At 45.4% G+C, this 19,758-nt stretch overlaps 1 protein-coding gene across 2 annotated transcripts in view; it reads left to right on the top strand.

The window, feature by feature from the left end:
- The window catches only part of Slc7a14 (solute carrier family 7 member 14), a 102,528-nt gene that overhangs the window by 62,625 nt on the left and 20,145 nt on the right, over positions 1 to 19,758 (top strand). For both annotated transcript variants that reach the window (XM_029474776.1, XM_021158661.2), the window contains exons 3-6: positions 7,526 to 7,762; positions 8,755 to 8,972; positions 15,862 to 16,008; positions 19,012 to 19,220. In XM_029474776.1, coding sequence (XP_029330636.1) covers positions 7,526 to 7,762; positions 8,755 to 8,972; positions 15,862 to 16,008; positions 19,012 to 19,220 — 811 coding nt within the window. The remainder of the gene's footprint in view (positions 1 to 7,525; positions 7,763 to 8,754; positions 8,973 to 15,861; positions 16,009 to 19,011; positions 19,221 to 19,758) is intronic.

Here is a 19,758-nt window from a genome sequence, read left to right as displayed (position 1 = left end):
AGATCCCTAAATTGAGAGTCCCTGGCCCATGCATTTCCTTCAGAATCCCTGGCCCATGCAGCCCCTCCCTGCATGCTGTCCCAATTTGAAGGAAGTTGAAAACTCAAAGGACTTTGGGAAGATCCAAGTTGAAACGTGGCTATACACTATTCTCCTTAGACATGTGTTGAGAAGGTTCCTCTCCATGTGCGGCAATCACACCTGCTCCTCAGATGCACTGAAGTACATTTCCATCTCATTTAAATGTCACCAACTCTCCAGAGGCAAGGGCAGGCAGATCCCTCTGAGTTCAAGATCAGCCTGGTCTACATAGTTCCAGGACAGCCAGAGCTCTGTAGTGAGACCTTGTCTTAAAAAGAAGGGAGAGAGAGAGGAAGGGAGAGGGAGGGATGGAGGGGGATCCTCTTCTGCTCCTCAAGAGGTAGTGTTGAAAGTACTTGGAGAGAGACTAGCAAGCTGTCACCACCTCAACTCCCTTTCTCTGTCCTTTCTGCCAAAGGTCTTTGCAGCCCAGTTCCCAGAGTCACCTTGAGAAAGACAGGCAGTTCTCATAAGATATTAGCAAGAAGCAGGAGATTTCTCTCACTATTTCTCATGTAAGGCATGGGGCAGAGCAGATGGTTTCTATTAAAGATATAAAACCCAGGAATAAAAGTGTCCAGGCTCTGTTTCAGAAGTGCATTGAGCAGAGACAGCCTGGGCTAGACACTAGAATGATTCCCAGTAGTCCTGACGGTGCTGAGTCCCTGAAACCAGCAGCCAGCAACACTTGATTATGTCTCTTAACCCTCCTCTGATGCAAATGCTCCTGCCTCAGCACTCCAAGAGGTGCTGCTGGCCAAGACATTCCCTCTGTAAATAGAACCATGAAGGTTTCCCTAGCTTATACCAGGGACCATATATATGTCCATCCAAGACCCTAAGCAACTTATACAATAGGCATCATTACCAGGTGAGGAGCTAAGGCCCAGAAAGGACCAGCTTGGGTCAAACGGCCAGCTCAGGGAAAAGCTAACCCTTGGCACATTAGACACAGCCATTCCACTCTTAGACACCACACAGTTCATTAGACATGACCAGCTGAGTCCCGATCAGCCATGATTACCAACCATAGCACAAGCAAACCACGAGAAAAGCTTGAACTCATCATAAGGTAGAAACTATACCTCCGGTAACCTCCGAAATATTCTCATAGATGGGAATTTCAAGGAAAAAGAGTAGGCATGTAGGCTATTAATGCATTTAGTGAACAAATTATTCCACTTGACCTGATTTGGGGGTCAATTCTCTATTAGGATAGCCTATTTCCTTCTCATTTAAAGGTCAGTGTATTGAGGCATGGCTTGGGCATTTGGGGGCTCTTCGTTCCCTACCCAGCTTTAATTAGAGTCCTGAGAGGTTCAATAACTGATGGTGTCAGGCTCTCCCTGATCAATGGTGCTGGCTGTCCCTGAACACAGGTAGTTACTGTCCATCTGGGCCCTGGTTTGGCAGAGAAATCATAAGTCTCTTCTTTGACACAAAGAAAGAGAAGTGCTCTCAGACAAATTGCTTCTCTTCCAGACACATTTGTAAAAATTGCCTGGGTTTCTGTGACAGGCAATGGGTGAGCAAGGTTGCTCAGGTTAGAGCCGGTGGAGGAGAGGTGGGAGGGAGATGCAGCCTGATGCATCACATCCTAAAGAGAAAACTTGAAATTGTCCAGGCTAGCCAAGAGCATCAGGAAGAGGGCATCAGGGAAAGTTTATCTGGATTGTCTGCATGCTACCTGAGGCTAGAAAGTATTTCTCAGTCCAGAAACCTGCTCCTCAGGGGAAACAGGTGGGATGGGGACATTTGGGCTTCTGGAATTCAATGTCTCAGAGAAAACAGATGTTTTCAACAGGAACCATACCATTTCTCTCTGAGGTCCTGTAATTTCTCACCATACCCCAGTCCTAATTACATTTCAAAAGAACAAGCCACCTGGTAATATATGCACGATAGTTTAGCCCACTGGAGACTTAGGAAGGAAGACAGGTGTTTTATGAAAGTAAGAAAGCAGGTTACATCAGTCTCAGCAAAATGCCTTCTTTGCAGAAGACACTGTCAAAGCCATGCCTGGGGCTCAGTGACACATCACACTAGTGTGGTCCCTCCTATGGCTGAGGGTTGGTAGATAATTAACAATAAGCCAGAGCTGGATGGAGATACGAGGAACCACTCATACGTCAGTCAGCCCACTCCACCACCCAAGGGCAGCGCCTCAGACTGAAGAGCTAGAAAATTTCATTAAACATTTCCATTCATGGGCCAGAAAGATGACTCTTTAGTAAAGGCCTTTACTGCCGAGCCTGATAAACTGAGTTCAATCCCCCAGAACCAAATAGAGGAAGAAGAGAACTGACCTGACTTCTGAAAGTCAACACACACACACACACACCACACACACACATACACACACATCACACACACACACAAATATTTAAGACCATTTCAAAATTCTATCCTAATTTCAAGCAAAAATTCATTTTTAAAAAAATATAAACTGGTCACCAACTCAGAAACAACTTGCAAAATTAAATATTCTATCATTATATGAGATGGATATTCTTGTTTGAATATTTTGTTGTTCTAGAATACAAATCATCTTCAACAATTTCAGAGTTAGTATATTAAATTTGTTTTGGCTTTTCCAGACAAGGATTCTCTGTGTAGTCCTGGCTGTTCCTGTCTGTCCTGAACTCACTCTGTTGGCCAGACTGGCCTCAAACTCAGAGATCTGCCTGCCTCTACCTCCTAAGTGCTGCTATTAAAGGCAAGAGCCACCACTACCACCCAGCATGTATTTTGATTTTATAAGTGTCAATGCTAAGAACATTGTCTTATACTGATACGTAGTTCAAAATAGAAGAAATATGTTTAAGGAAATTTTGAAAGTTCTATTCTAATTTCAAATGAAAATTCATTTGACAATTGTTTATAAACTGGTCATCAACTCAGAAACAATTTTTAAACCATTCATTCTAACACATCATAATTCAAAGTTATACTGATTTGATATTTAGATGCTAAAGAATGACAGCAGGGAAATATTTTAAATTTTTTCTCTGTAATTAAGCCATTGTTTCTATAAAAGCAGAAAATTTTATTTAAACATGTTGTAATTCATAACCGTCTTAGGGTTTCTATGACTGTGATAAAACACCATGACCATAAGCAACTTGGAAAGGAAAGGGTTTATTTCAGCTTATGGTTTCATATCCATCCATCATTGAAGGAAGTCAGGGCAGGAACTAAAGCAGAGCAGGGACTGTGGAGGCAGGTCGGGTGGAGAGGCCATGGAAGAGCACTTACTGACTTCCTCCCAAGGCTTGCTCAGCCTGATTTCTTATATGACCACCTGCCCAGGGATGACATCATCCACAATGGGCTGAGCCCTCCCTCATCCATTATCAGTCAGGAAAAACGCATCATAGTCTTGCCTACAGGCCAATCTGGTGGGGTCACTTTCTCAATTGAGGTCCCTTCTTTCCAAGTGACTGTAGTTGTGTCAAGTTAACATAAAACTAGCCAACACAATAGCATGATGGCCTCTAATGTAAGCCCAGGTATTTTAGATCATGTGTGGCACTTACATATGTTTATATATACAACTTACATGTTATGTGTTCAGAACCAAGGCTGAAATGAAGTCAGGCCATGTAACACAAGTGAACATGGCCAGAAAAACATAGGTTTCAATGCACCTTTGATCTTGCCTTAACTTGCAATCATTGCACATGAAGAAAATGTTCACAGTTGTCAACTTTTTCATTCCATTATGCAACCTGTCCTAGTCAGCTTTTACTGCCAAGCTGACATAGTCTAGAGTCAGTGGAGAAGGACATCTCAATTGAGAAATTGCCCAGCTCAAATTGGTCTATGGGTATGTCAATGGGAGGGCTGTCTTGACAGTCAATTGATGTAGGAAGGCCCAGCCCACTGTGGGGAGCACCATTCCTTAGGCAAATAGTCATTGGCTGTATAAGAAAGCTAGCTAAGGGGCTGGTGAGATGGCTCAGTGGGTTAGAGCACCCGACTGCTCTTCCAAAGGTCCAGAGTTCAAATCCCAGCAACCACATGGTGGCTCACAACCATCCATAATGAAATCTGACTCCCTCTTCTGGAGGTCTAAACAGCTACAGTGTACTTACATATAATAAATAAATCTTTAAAAAAGAAAAAAGAAAAAAAGAAAGCTAGCTAAGCATGAGTAAGCCAGAGAGCAGCGTTCCTCCATGGTTTCTTCTTCAAGTTCCTGTTCTGATTTCCCTCAATGATGGACTGTAACCTGTAAGCTGAAATAAACCTATTCCTCTCCTAAGCTGCTTTAGACACAATGTTTTATCACAGAAACAGAAAGGAAACTAGAATACAACCCGATATGGGGCTATGGTACAGTTTAAGGAGCTGTGCAAAAGATTATAAAGGTCCACCAAAAGGGGGCGTTGCATTTCTCTTGTTCGCCTTTTATCTCAACTCTAGCATGGAGAGGCAGAGAGCTTACTTTCCAAGTGACTTGGGTAAATGAAATGAGTGAATTGGAAAGCTCTCCAGACTGATTGTCAAAATGTGGTTGCAGCCCCAGCTTTATCGTGATGTGAACATGTACCTTCATTTCTGGAACTCAGTTACATCCTCTAGAATTCAACGACCCTGATGAGCAATTGACAAGTGTTACGGTTTGACCGTTCTTATAGGTCCCTGTGTTTAAACCCTGGGTCTCCAGCTGGTGGTGCTATTTGAAAGGATGTAGAACCATTGAGAAAGAAGGAAGGCATGGCTGGCGGGCAGAGCTGGTGGGCCACTGGCGACAAATAGGCCTTGAGAAGATGTAGCAGAGTATGCTGCCAGCTAAGCTCTCTGCTTCCTGGTCCTCTGAGATGAGAAGAAGCTGTGCCTCAAGCTTCCACCAGCACATAGAGCTGTCTCATCCACCATGAAGACCAGGTTTACCCCTCCAGAACACCAAAGGGTATCTCATAATTACTCAGCAACATGGGGCCTGCTCTGCATTAAACTCCTTCCCAAGTCAAACGAATGTTTCAGGGTCAGGAAATCTTTCAGGTAACTTGCAGGTTGTGCCTGTGGCACACGCTAGAGTGGCTGATTTAGTAGGTGTGTAACAGTGAATGTTGCACAATGTGGGGGAATCAGGAAGTCAGCAGTTATTTAGGGAAGTGCTAAGTTAGTTGGTAAGTAGGTAGGAAAATTAGCCAAAGTAAGCTAAGCTACATGCTAATGGGAAATCTCTCCTTGTAACTGGCATTCAAGGGTGAATAACAACCAATGTTAATCCTTCTCAGTAAAAGATCACCTTTTGTGCACCTAACGGTTTTCTTCAATGGGATACAGAAAGAAACTACATTTTTGTTTCCCTTCTGCTTCCATGGCATGTGTGCATGCATGTGTGTGTTCGGGCATGTGAGACTCCCTGAGTTTAATTAGGGTTGTCATATGAGCGTGGAGAGAGGACTGTTCAATGGAGCATGGACAACCTATCGGTGGCAACACCGCTGAAGAAAAGCATTCTGCGTCTCCAGAATCCATTAGCTTCCAGTAGCGCCCAGGGAAGAGTGAGGCCTCACTAGCCCCTTGCCTGTGTGTGATGGTGTAGACATGCCCAGGCCTCATTAGCCCCTCCTCTGTCAGTGATGGTGTAGACACGCCCATCTCGTTCAGGAAACCACAGCTTCTGTGTGTTTGGGACTGCAAAGGTCATGTGAAATCCAGAAGATTGTTTCATAGCACTCTTTATAGCCCACTGAGTCCAATTAATACTGACCATATGTGCATGGGTCATACAACTGTCTACTAGAGCATCAGCAACCTACTAGAGGCCACACCCATAAAAAATGGCTCCTCCCTCTCTCTTCCGGCAGCCATCAACTGTCAATAGTTCTCACTTAGGGCTGGGGCTTCATAACCACCCCGGCTGGCTTGATCTTGTGAGGAGCTTATAGCAGCTGCTGCTGAGCTCATGTATATAGTGGCCCTGTCCTGACTGGAAGGAACTTATTCCTTATTCTGTCTCTTACACTCTTCCACGATATTTTCTGAGCCTTGTCCAATTTGGGGCTATATGCTAATTTTCTTTATTAATAACTGTGTCTTTGTGCGCCTTTGTCTTCACCTTAGGTACAGCGCAGCATCTCCACAGCTAGCTTAAAGTATCACTCTCAACCGAAGAGCATCTTCTGTAATGTGTAAAACGAAAAGGATGATGTCACTGTGCAGTCTAACCCACTGTCATCGGTGGGGTCAGCCCGAGTTAGGCCTCCACTCAGGACTTCTCCCACCTGAAGAATATAATAGAAACATGCAACAAAAGAGGATTTTTCTAAACAAAGTTCACTTCTCAATAGTTCAGGAGAATTTGTTCTCCTTGCCTTCCTAAGTACAATGGTCAAAAAGGTTTTAAAAGCCTGACAGGGTAATTCATACCTATAATCTCAGCACTTGGGAGGAAGAGGCAGCAGGATTATCATTAAATAGAGGATAGCGGATCTACATAGTGAGACAAAGGCCAGCCAGGGCTACTAGACTAGTTAGTTTTTATTGTCAATTCTATCCAACTGAGAGTCATCTGGGAAGAAGAAGTTGAGGGATTGTCCAGTCCAGACTGTTCTGTGGGGATTTCTTGGTTGTTAAAAAGAGGAGACTCCTCTCTCACAGGGTCCAAAGAAACAAACAAACAAGCTATGTTTCTTAGGAGGCGAGATTGGAAGTAGTTAGAATGGCTTGGAATGGTGTCACATACGCATTGTCCACATATCAGTATTTTAGTCAGTGCTAGTCACCTACATGATTTTAGTCCCATAAGACCTTCACGGAGCTGAAAAGTTGCTACTGACTCGACCATGAAGCTGCTGCAACCCTGCAATGTCTACCATTCAGCATGTCTGTGGTGATATAGACACAGACCCACTGCTCTGCCAGCAGTATAAATGCATAACACATACAGCTGTGTACAGGACGTAATACTTGATAAGTAATGCCTCCAATACTGGCTTTTGGCTCATGGTGCATTCTTTTTATCAGTATGTTAAGGTTTACTCGTACTTATGAAAGGGAAAGTTCGCAGTAAAGCAGCATACCACACTGCACCAGCAGTGCATATAGCTAAGATTCATTGTGTCTCTTCCCGCTAGAGTTTTCTCCTGCATTTCATTCATTCATCATGGCCCTAAGAGTACCTGAGTGATCCATATTTATTCAGGTGTATATATCTGCATGGCGTATATAGGTTTATAGCCTAGGTATGTAGCAAGCTATTCCAACTAGGTTTGTACAAGCACAGCACAGCACTCTCATTGCAAGGAAGTTACCTAATAACACATTTCACAGACCATGTCCCCATCATTCAGTGATATGTGCCTATACATAAATTTCTAAGTATTGGTGCTAATAGAGTAGAGATTCCTACTATCTTCTTAAAAGTGTCAGGCACCAAGATGTTAGCTTATCTCCAGAAGCCCACAGCCTGTTTGCTTGTCCATTGCAGGGGTATGCTATGCAGAGTTTGGAGTCCGAGTCCCCAAGACTACAGGATCTGCCTACACCTACAGCTATGTCACCGTTGGGGAATTCGTGGCATTTTTCATCGGCTGGAACTTGATTCTGGAGTACCTGATTGGCACGGCGGCTGGTGCCAGTGCTCTGAGCAGTATGTTTGACTCCCTGGCAAACCACAGCATCAGCCGCTGGATGGTGGACACCGTGGGAACCCTCAACGGCTTGGGTGAGATCGCAAGGTCCTTCCCCATAACATGCAAATTCATGAGCTCGATGAGTAGATTCCCCTTTAAGAATGTGGTTTGGAGGCTGGAGGGATTGCTCAATGGGTAAAGTATTTTCTGGGCAAGCATGAGACCCGAGTTTGATATCCCCAGAACACACACAGAGAGAGACAGACAGACAGACAGACAGACAGACAGACAGACAGAAACAGAATTACAAATGACAAAAATAAATCTTTTCTTTCAATCACTGCTTACCCCAGTATCACAGTAACAAGTATAATCATGGCTGCATTCATATTTTACGCCATTTTAATTCTGAAATGACCCAAAACTCAGTCATCCATCTCACTCACTTTGCAGATGAGGCTGCCTGCAAAAGTGCAGCTGGAGTCCAGGCTCCCCAGCTGCTGAGGCAATGCCTCCTCTGCTCTGTAGAGGGCAGAAGTCCACTGGGCAATGGATGGTCCGAGTCACCAGGACCTGTTCATCAGCAGAACTATACCCCAGGCATCTTTTCTCTGCAACCCCACACTGCAAATGAAAAGTCACCAAAATGGCTTTCAAATATGCACATTTTGAAACGTACTAATAAAGAAAAGATTGTTGGAATGGAAAATCATGCCAATTACAAAGCTAACAATAATGAAGATGGAGGAATTTTCAAAGAATATGTTAGACCTATCTATGTGCTCCAAATGTCCCAAGATGCTCCTGACTGTACACATGTTTGCTGTGCCACCACAGGTACACTGTGACATGTCCTGAATTTCGACCTATGGCATGAGGTCACCTTATCTGTGTCGCTAACTTCTTCATTTGTAGATAAACACATATCTGCTTATGGACCATAACAGTGACATGTTGTGTGTACAGAGAAAGACAGACGGACTGACTACCACTCTAAGGGTCATAAGAGCCCAGGTGCGGAGGGGGAGGATGGGTCCACGGGGCACCTTCTTTAGACAATATTAACCACATCTTCCTCTCCTAGGGAAAGGGGAAGAGTCCTACCCAGACCTTCTGGCTCTGGTGATTGCGGTCATAGTGACCATCATTGTGGCTCTAGGAGTGAAAAACTCTGTGGGCTTCAACAACGTCCTCAATGTGCTGAACCTGGCAGTGTGGGTGTTCATCATGATCGCAGGCCTCTTCTTCATCAATGGCAAATACTGGGCTGAAGGCCAGTTCTTGCCCCACGGATGGTCAGGGGTGAGTTTATTCTCAGAATCTTGAGTGTCTTCCATGCCGGCAATAGTTTGACACATTTTCAAGAAAACATGTTCTTCTAATTGGCATGTTCTGAAGACGTGTTTCTATTCTGAACTCATTTATGGCTGTTTCGCTGAGATCCCAGTCCACACAGGTAGCAATGACAGCGTTGATGTGGTGTTCTCTCTCTCTCTCTCAAGCTGCCTACCTACATGCTAAGAGCTGCATGCATTGTCTCATCGCAATAATCTTGGGTGGGAAATACTCACAAGGGGGCCTAAGGATGAAAACAGCCACACCCAGAGAGATCTGGTGACTCCCTGTTAGGCACAGCATGTGGCAGAATCAGAACCCAAAGCCAGGAGTTTTGGATCCAAAGACTGTGTAGGAACAGCTCAATTCTGCTAAGATAGCAGCCATGCACAAAAAGAAAGAAATGGGTGAAGAAAGTAAGAAGACTGAGTAGATAGGAAAGGGCTGCCTTTTTCTTGGGGGGAACTATTTATAATCAGACTCCAACATCCAAGCCTGGAAAGAGTCCCACTGGGGTCTAGGAACAGCAGTGACAGCTCTGAGACTTGAGAGGCACATAGTCTAGCTAGAGTAGTCAGGGTAAGGTAAGAGGGTGAGCTGGGTAGAAGAACATCTTGGATCTCTCCCCAGGACCTGCTGGTGGTAAAATCTGTAAGTCGGGGAGGCACGTTCTTTATACTAAAAGTGGTTCTAAGTCTCTCCTGACTTCTTCCTACAGTGGAACTGAAAAATATTTGTTTTGTGCATGTATTGGTAAAAAAAAATCATCGGACTTTGTTTGACAGTGGAGCATAAATCAGAAATTTTCCAGATGGAGGGATCTTAGAAGTCCCCAGGTCCTGTCCCTTGATTTCACACATGAATGACTACCCAGAGGCCCAGGGAGGTGGCTCGGCCTGGTGCTAGGCTAAAGGGTAGGGCTCTACTCAATTTGCTTTTGTAGCTTTGCTTAGACTGGTTTTCTTTCAAGATGTCCAGGGATCAGAAATCAGTCTTGGAGAATACTCAAAATAACTTCTGTTTATTCCGAGCCATGTCATGCTACCCGGTGCAGAGAAATAAGCAAGTCATTTAAGCCAAAACTGAGTCTGCTGCTTTTCTGTATGAATTCCAGAGAAGCACGAAGCACATCTCTCCTCTAAAGGAGGACAAAGGCGCACTGTTGGATCCCAAATCTACATTTTCTTATCATACAAATTGTTCTTTTCCTATCACACAAGAGAAACAGCAAATTTTAAGAGAGAAAAGGAGTGTCGACCGGACCCCAACTGCATTCACATGTAACTCCTAAAAGCAGTCTCACTCACACGTTTCTCAAGGTTTTAAGAGATGACTGGCTGGAGGATTTACTGGAAGACACTGGGCACCAGTTCACGGCTGTGCTCTTCTCATGATCAAGGGAGGAGACAAACTTGTACCTAATGCTTGCAGAAAAGGGCACCCTGTTGGCTGCTTTTGTGTAGTATTGTGAGAGTACTGGCTGCCATCCTAGATACCTGCTGTATCCATGTTACCCTGCTCTTACAGCCAGACATTAAACAGGTGATGTTTGTCTCCGACGTGCACTTGGAGAACACAAGGCTCAGAGCTACCCATATCGTGAACTTACTTCACTTAGTCAGGGCAAGGGCTGAAGTCCCTGCCCAGGGCTAGCAACTAACCTTCCATACTTCCTTTACCTTCAGGAAAAATTAGAATATTGGAAGTTTTGCTATGTGTACGGTTATCTTGCCTGCTTGTATGTCTGTGCACCCGTGTGCACGCAGTACCTGCAGAGGCCAGAAGAGAGAGCAAAGCCCCTGGGACTTGATTTTCAGATGATTGTTAGCCACTATGTGGGGGCTGGGAATGAACCCCCCACACCCCCATCCTATGGAAGGGCAACAGCTGCTCTTAACTGCAGTGCCATCTCTCCAGCCCTGAAATGGAATGTTGGAGCTGAAAGAAACAGTAAGAGATAGCATGTTCTATCTCCACGCAGGCTTTAGACACGGTAGCTCAGGCCACGGTGAGGACCAGAAGGACTGAGGGGCTCTGTATGATCCCTCTTTCCAGCTGTGCAGAGCCTAGATGCATCGTTTAACCTTTTCTTACCTCTGCTGCAGTGTTCTGGGGTCTTCATTCTCTTCAGGGTGTCTCCTTCCTGCTTCAGGGATTCTATACCTTGTCTAATCGGGAGGTCACGGCTTCAAGGACTCATCAGATCTATCTTTAGAGGTCCTGATTTATGCACTCTGTATTCTCACTTGCTTTTCTAGATTTAAAAAAAAAAAAAGGTCTAAATTTAGGCATAAAGAAGAAAAAGAAAGATGACTTTTCCACCATTTGGCATTTTCTTTGTGACAAACTCTAATACATGACTGTTTATTCTTCACAAGAGCCCTGAGAACAACAGTGATCTCCACGTTTACATAAAATAACTGACGTTCAAATTATCCAGGATGACAGTTCTCGTAAGCAAGACAGTTGGAATTTCATTCTAGTGCTGAGTGGTCCAAAGTCCAGCTGGTCTGCACACCTCCCTCTGGTTCACACCCCGTGAGACCATATTGTTTAAACCTCTGGCCACTGGCCTCACCTTGTCATTGGCCACCAAAAAGCCTGGCTGAGAACTTGGATTTTTTTCTTATGGCGTATCTATCCTCCCTAGAGGAAACAAATGTATGCCCCGCGCTGTGACAAGATGAAAAGGTTTTATCTGAGTCCAGCGGATAAGATATTGACTCATCCCCCTGTTCCCTGCCTGGCCTTGGATCTCTGCTTTGTCCATGTCCTCCCTAGTGAAGTGACCCAGCCTTGCTCTTCCTAAGCTTTGCTAGCAGATCATTTTTCTTGTCCAGCAGGGCCGCTATGAATTTAAGTCACATATTGTAAAAGCCCGACACCTTCTCAGGACTCAGTCATCTGCCACTGTGGTAAAGGCATTTCCCACTCTCACCTAACAAACGTCAGTAGAACTGTGTTTTCTTACTTGGCAGCTGGATGAATGTCTGTGCTGTTCAGAGAAACTGAATCCTACTGCTAACTAGGGGACTAGTGAAGAGTTCCGGACATGTTGGGGTGCACTGTGCTTTAGGGACAAGGGGGCGAAGAAACGAGGTAGGAGCCTGAGGACACCACTATAGTGGGTTAGGCACAACTCACAAGTGCCATGAAAGGGTTAATGAACAACCAGTCCTCTGGCAATGGGGCCCCCACAATCCTTTTCCAGCCACCTCCTTCCAAAGAAAATAGCTTAAAGAATGGTTTACTCACTTAAAGGTTCTGGGTCAAATGCTTCTTTGGTCTTGAAGAGCTTAAGAACAACAAACATTTTCCCCTATATCAAGTGACTCTGGCCCTCAGTTGAACCCCTGCTCCCATCTGCAGTTTCTCAGCCCCTGAACACTGTTGGATGTGTGTGCCCTTCGTGTTATTTGTTCTTGATGCTATCTTATGGTTTCTCTTAAACCAAATAAGATATTTTACCAGCACAAATAGCTCCCAGGAAAATAGTCCATAGTAAGAATTTGTGAGGAATTCTGAAGGCCTCCAAGGGAAAGATATTATTTTTCATGGTCTCCTTGTCTGAATCCATTTGTTGGAACTTATTAGCACATTCCACTGTCACTGTGGACAGGCTGCTAATAGATCTGGGGCATGAGAGTGCTTGAAAATGCTATTAACATCGTTGTTTGGTCTTGTCACCTTGGCAGGAAATTAGACAAAGGTGCCTAATTATTTTCTAGCATCTGAAGCTTCTCAAGACAACATGGGAAGCCCGCCATCCATCCCACCAAATCTTCTGCTCTCAGGTTCCCTGTTACTCCTTGTGTAGCATGGCTCCCACCCCTCTCACCTCCTCAGATAGATTTGCCTCACTCTATCTTATTGTGCCAGGTCACTGTAAATTTATAAGAGGTGTGTGTGTGTGTGTGTGTGTGAGAGAGAGAGAGAGAGAGAGAGAGAGAGAGAGAGAGAGAAGACGAAGACGAAGGAGGAGGAGGAGGAGAAGCAGAAGCAGAAGCAGAAGCAGAAGCAGAAGCAGAAGCAGAAGCAGAAGCAGAAGAAGAAGAAGAAGAAGAAGAAGAAGAAGAAGAAGAAGAAGAAGAAGAAGAAGAAGAAGAAGAAGAAGAAGAAGAAAGAAAGACTAAGACTTACCTTAAGGGAGGCATGGCTTCACTATGATTGAGACAGCCTCGTGAACCTGCAATCCCAGCATTTGTTCATTCTTGGAAATCAGCACTATTCCCTAGAGAAGTAAAAATAAGCACGTGTCCATTACTGTGGGCCTGCTTGTATGATGCAGTGAAATGTGTTTCCTTTCTTCATCTGGCAGCTGACAGCACTTCCCATATACTGATACAAAGGCTTTGCTGGAGGAAAGATAGGTGACTTCTCTCCCAGGGAATAATGCATGCCCACATGAGCTGCCTGAGTAAGCAGTTCTTCACTTCTCTGGGCTCTAGTTCCCTTTAAATATGGTGAAGTGCATCAAATGGACTCCCACAGTAGAACAAAATTTCAAATGAAGAACCTAATTATGCAGAAATTTTAAAGCAATTCTATTGAAATGAACTAATACATACTCTTAAAGTGTGTCATAATAATAGTATACTTCTTTATTAGTATCTATATCAAAAAACTACCATAATTTAGACCAGCACAAACAATTTTTCTCTTTTTTTATTGGATATTTTCTTTATTTACATTTCAAATGTTATCCCCTTTCTCAGTTCCCCTTCTGCAAACCCCCTATCCCATGCCTCTTTACCCTGCTTCTATGAGGGTGCTCCCCCACCCACCCACCCACNCCCTCACCACCCTACCATTCCCCTACATTGGACATCAAGCCTTCACAGGAACAAGGACCTCCCCTCCCATTGATGCCAGATAAGGCCCATTCAGCTCCTTCAGTCCTTCCCCTAACTCCTCCATTGGGGTAGCTTTGCTCAGACCGATGGTTGGCTGTGAGCATCCGCATCTGTATTGGTCAGGCTCTGGCAGAGCCTCTCAGGAGACAGCTATATCAGGCTCCTGTCCTCAAGCACTTCTTGGCATCAGCAATAGTGTCTGGGTTTGGTGTCTGCATGTGGGATGGACCCCCAGATGGGGCAGTCTCTGGATAGTCCTTCCTTCAATCTCTGATCCACTCTTTGTCCCTGTATTTCCTTTAGACAGGAGAAATTCTGAGTTAAACTTTGGAGATGGGTGGGTGGCCCCATTCCCCAACCGGAGGCCATGCCTGACCTCTGGATATGGTCTCGACAGGTTCTCCCTCCCCTTTGTTGGGTATTTCAGCTAATGTCAGCCCTGTGGGTTCCTAAGACACTCTTGCTTTCCTGCATCTGGGACTTTCTGGTTGCTACCCCAGTTCCTTATCCCCCATTGCTACACACCTCTGTTCAATTTCCTGACCCTCTTTACATCTCCTCCATCTCCTCCCACACCTGATTCTGCTCCTCTGTTTCACCTCCCCTCCCCAACAATTTTTCAATATCTCTGCAAAAGCCTCATGATGTGAAAATATCTGGTTCTATTGACGACAAAAATTATAGTGCATCTACAATCAAAAGAAATCCCAGAATTTAATTAAAGACTGGTGATAATAAAAATGTGATTCTTTTCCAGAAAAACAAAAACAAACAGAAACAGAAACAGAAATCCTAAGGTTAGGAGCCTGTAGCATACAGTCCCAGGTGGCATCCTCCGTATGAAATAGCCCCATCTTCCAGCTGGGCAACGGTTACTCTGGACAGCATGAGAAGACTGTCACCTTCGTGACACATTTGACTAGCTCCCGTCTCTAGTATTTTGGTCTGTGCTTATGAAGAAGTCAGTGGGGAGGGTTAAAAGTGAACAAACCATGTGTGCGGAGGGAGGAAAGCAATCCTCTCTACACATGCTCCATCCTCCTGCACCCCTGTCAGAGGTCAGAGTTTGTCTTCATCCAGAATGCACCAGTTTATCCTCCCCTACAAAGGCATCTCAACTATTGGAAGAGGCACTTTTTCACTTTCAGTTGAGAGGGAGACTATCAAGGTTAGGAAATAACATCCAAAATAGTGTCACATGGTCCCCAATGAAGGGAGTCACATGGTCCCCGATGGAAGGATTTTAGTGACATTGTGGTTGAAGGTCCAGTCACTCTTGGAGGTCACCCCAATCCTGCAGACAGACATCAGCAAAAGTTGCTGGGAAATTGGCATCTGCCCACCTTTACCCAGCCACATACCTCATTCCCGACGAGGTCATTCACACCCCAAAAGGAACAGAAAGCCAAACAGTCTCCTCTCACAGGCACTAGAAATCATCTAGACGTTACCGCAGAGGTGATATCTCTCTGAATGGGGCAGAATAATACTTTGTACAGTATAGGCAGCCCACACAGAAGGCCCGCAGCTCACTTCCAGTGTTTCCATGGCGGATCCACAGTGGTCAAAAGTACCTTTGCACATTCCCAGGAATCCCTTACAAGGATTTACACCATAGTTGAGTACTGCTAAGTGAAGATAAAACATAAAGTACAAAATGCATGGGTATCACAGCGGCAGGAGGCGGCTCAGTGGTTGAGAACCTCACTAGCACGCATGAGGCCCTGTGTTCAATGACTCCCCCAAAAAAACATAGATTTCTTTTCAACAAATAAATTGAAAATGTTGACTAATCCAATTTTTATTTGGCCATACAATTCTCATCTGTGTATAACACATGAGCAAACTGCCCGGAGTCATAGAGCAAAGTAGAGTAGAACCGAGTGTGTACGCCCTGTGCTATTCAGGAGTGTCTGCAGAGCATCAGGCAGCTGTGGGCACCACGTTTAAGCCATGGTTCTGCCCTCATCTTCTGAGCCTAACAGATGGCATCATCCTTACAGGTGCTGCAAGGAGCAGCCACGTGCTTCTATGCTTTCATTGGCTTTGACATCATTGCCACCACTGGTGAGGAAGCCAAGAACCCCAACACATCCATCCCTTACGCCATCACTGCATCCCTGGTCATCTGCCTGACAGCGTATGTGTCTGTAAGTACCAGACGCCAGCAGGACCTTCTTCATGATCCTTTATGCTCTATTGTAAAACGTGGCTCTGGGGCTCAGGAGATCTTCATGCAAACACAAGGATGTGAGGTCAATTGTGAGAACACACAGGAAAAGCAAAGTCAGGCATGATTGTATGGGCTGGGGAGGCCGACAGACAGATTCCCTGGGGCTCACTGGCCAGCCAGCTTCCTCTTCTTAGCAAGTTCCACACCAGTGAGAGACCTTGTCTCAGAGGGTTGGTGTAAGAGGGAGACAGAGACAGAGACAGAGAGACAGAGACAGAGAGATGGAGACAGAGACAGAGGAGGAGGAAGAGGAAGGAGGAGGAGGAGAAAAGTGTACAGCGCCTGAGAAATATGCAAGGTTATCTTCCGAACTCGACACAATGCTATACACACACCTGCACAGACAGGCGTACACACTCACACAACAATAGCAAGTGTGGCCATAGGGTTTTGACATCTTCTGTCTCAGTACATAGATTTCTCACTCCTTGTGTGTTGGTGCTTCCATGGTTTTTCCTTCTGTCCCCCTCTAGTTCTACTTACTGGCAACAAGGGGAAAAAACTCAATACCTCAAAATAGAGGGGAAGAAAAGCCCCAAGCCCTCACCTCAGCCTGTGCCTCTCAAGTCTCCATCCTCACCCTTCCCTTTGCCTAGGGACAGTTTGCAAGGGTTGGGCTTTTGTCCAAGCGGCTCAGGTCATAGGCTGGCAGTAACGGGTGGTGTGCAAGCAGAAGCACTGTGGCCTCTGTGCACAGGCCTCAATGCTCTTCTGTCTTCTGGGAGCTTCCCGGCAGTGAAGAGGCAAGGCTCCCACAGACTGGGGTGAGAGAACACACTGTCCTTGGGAAACACTCCTGTCCTGAAATCTGGAGAGAAGTGCAGTTCTTTTCAGCTCAGTCTTCTGACACCAGCTTAAACTCACCCTTGGGATTTCCCTCAGAATGAATCCTCTAGCCTGGTCTCCTCAGGACCCACAAGTATATGCCCACACATGCTTCTAAGGTTTTGCTTCTCAGTCCCTGTGGCAGAACTTCTATCACAGAAATTGATAGTCTCATCTAACATCTTCTTAGTTCCTATAACCATCTGACCAACTATGATACAAACACTCCCAGGTCCTGAGGTCACCAGAATGGGGAAAATGAAGCAACCATAGGTTGGCTTTAAGGTATAGTTTGCTGGACATCACCCCAAAGATTCTAGTATACTAATCTGAAGAAACGTATATGTCTAATAAGCTAAAAGTCATTACAATTAGAACGAGTCAGGACATTGGTACAGCCTATCAAACCTGTCATCCCTCATTACCTGCGCCCTGCAAAAATAAAGATAAAAAATATACACATGTATATATATATATATATATGTGTGTGTATATATGTATATGTGTGTACGTATACGTATATATATATGTGTGTGTGTGTATGTAAATCTTTAACCCATTACCTAAGGAATCCAGACCAGATGATGAGGCAAGATACATTCAGGATTGTCTGTTGATAACAATTCAGTTGCCCACCCAGACACTCTATGAATAGGCTAATTATTATGCCCCTCCTATGCACACACAGTCAAGTGGCTGCGTATTATTCAGACCCTGATTGTCCCTGCATAGTGGGAGAGTTGTCAGGGCAGGAGCGATAGATCTCCTCTGCCCTGCTGTCTCTCTCCACATTTTCACCATCCCACCCCTCCCTCTTCCCTTTTCCCAAGGAGGTAGACCTTGGTTGGCAGCACGCACCCACAGTGACTCCTGCTCTTGTGGTCCCTCTGTTATTTAGCACTTCAGAGATTACAGGGTACTTCTGCATCTACCAAGCTGGCAGCTTAGCCCATCCTAGTCTGTGTGGCCAGAGACTCTTAAGTGTTGCCGTAAGGATCCACCACACTCTTCCAACCACTCTACTGCATCCTCAAAGACCATGTGACAAGTGGCCCAGCCCTAAGGACTACTGTCTTGCCGACTACACAGGTCTCAGCCAGGCCTCAGGGACCAGTTGGTCAGTAAACAGCTATCCTGCTACCAAGTTGCTGGGCTGTCATGGCATAGTCTGCTGTCTTCCCTGGTGGCCCATGGCAAAGAAGTGGTCTACATGTGACCTGCCCTTCCCATTTCAGGTTTCCAATTCCCTTTCTTGGTGTCAGGGTTGTTTTTTATATGTCAAGGAGTGACTATTGGGTCTGTTGTTTAGGGTCAATGCCAAAGAAACCAATTTTATAACAGATCTTTGATATAGAATGGAAAGCAGGACCCCTACAGGAGTCCCCAGATGAGTGTATCCTGATGAAGTACAGACACAGTGACTTCACAGATAGAGTACGCTTGGAGTCCCTCCTGTTGCCACAGTTCCTTGTTGACCTGCATGACCCTCGGCACTAAGAGAGAAGAAACGAAAATGTCAATCCCTAATGTGGCCCTGTCAGCTCGTGGTCTGTGGAAGTCCCAAACACTTTCAGGGTTTTGAGCTCAAAGGCTGGGAATGAGGGAGCACACAGATAAGGACCAGGAGGATCCTGAAGGAATAAAAGAAGAAAAAGTCTTGTCCTCATGCTGGTGAGATAGCCCAGTAGATAAAGGTGCTGGCTGCCAAGCAGACAGCCCGGGACAAGTCTCCACAATCCACACGAAAGAAGACAATTAAGCTACCCAAGATGTCCTTGAGTCTCCACTCAGGCACCAAGTCGTGCAAGCATGTGTACACACACACACACATACACACACACACATTAAAAAACAGATGATAGATAGATAGATAGATAGATAGATAGATAGATAGATAGATAGATAGATAGACAGACAGACAGATAGACAGACAGACATATAAGGGAGAAAACATGGAGACCATATGGTTTATAATAAAGCCACATGGCCAGTTAATGGTAGATCCAGACTACCATGCAAGCCTGTTTCCAGGCCAGGGTCCCCGTCCATGTGACTAGTCTTGTCTGCTTCCAGCCTGTCTCTTCTGTTTTCACAGGTGAGCATGATCTTAACCCTGATGGTACCATATTACGCCATTGACACAGAGTCCCCGCTCATGGAGATGTTTGTGGCCCATGGCTTCTATGCTGCAAAGTTTGTAGTGGCCATTGGCTCGGTGGCAGGACTGACCGTCAGCTTGCTGGGCTCCCTCTTCCCCATGCCCAGGGTCATTTACGCCATGGCTGGCGATGGGCTGCTTTTCAGGTAAGGGATCTACTCTGCTGTTCCTATCTAGGGGAACGGTCGCCCACTGATAGCCATCTTGGTGATTGCCTTTCCTAAAGACTCAGAATCTTGCCAAAGTCTGGATTTAAAAAGCTCAGACCAAAATAGCTTCTCACTTGACTCTAGGTCCCTCAGTCCAGAACCAACTGATCTGGGCCCTTCTCCCACCTCTTGTGGGGGCATTTCCGTGGGGTGGGCAATAGGTCCAAAATGCTACATGGAAGATAAGGACACTTTCAGAAGGAAGAGCCCTTCTCATATGGAGACCTGGCTTCTCTCTGCAAAGCTTTCCTGAAAAACACTCAACCATCGTAGATGAGATGAGATCCTCTGGTGAGAAGATGGTAGCTGAAGTGATAACTGTCACCTGAGGAGCAGATATGAGCACTGGTGTTGCTGGGTGCTGGGTGCTGGGTGCTGGGTGCTCTGTTTCCCGCAGCCACTCTGCTTTGCAGATGAGTCTACCAGAAATTAAAGAGCCAGAAAAGGGGCTGGTGAGATGGCTCAGTGGGTAAGA

Source organism: Mus caroli, chromosome 3, assembly GCF_900094665.2.
Source record: "Mus caroli chromosome 3, CAROLI_EIJ_v1.1, whole genome shotgun sequence".
Taxonomy (NCBI): domain Eukaryota; kingdom Metazoa; phylum Chordata; class Mammalia; order Rodentia; family Muridae; genus Mus; species Mus caroli.
Note: the sequence above shows the minus strand (reverse complement) of the source record. Positions and strands in the feature narration are given on the sequence as shown.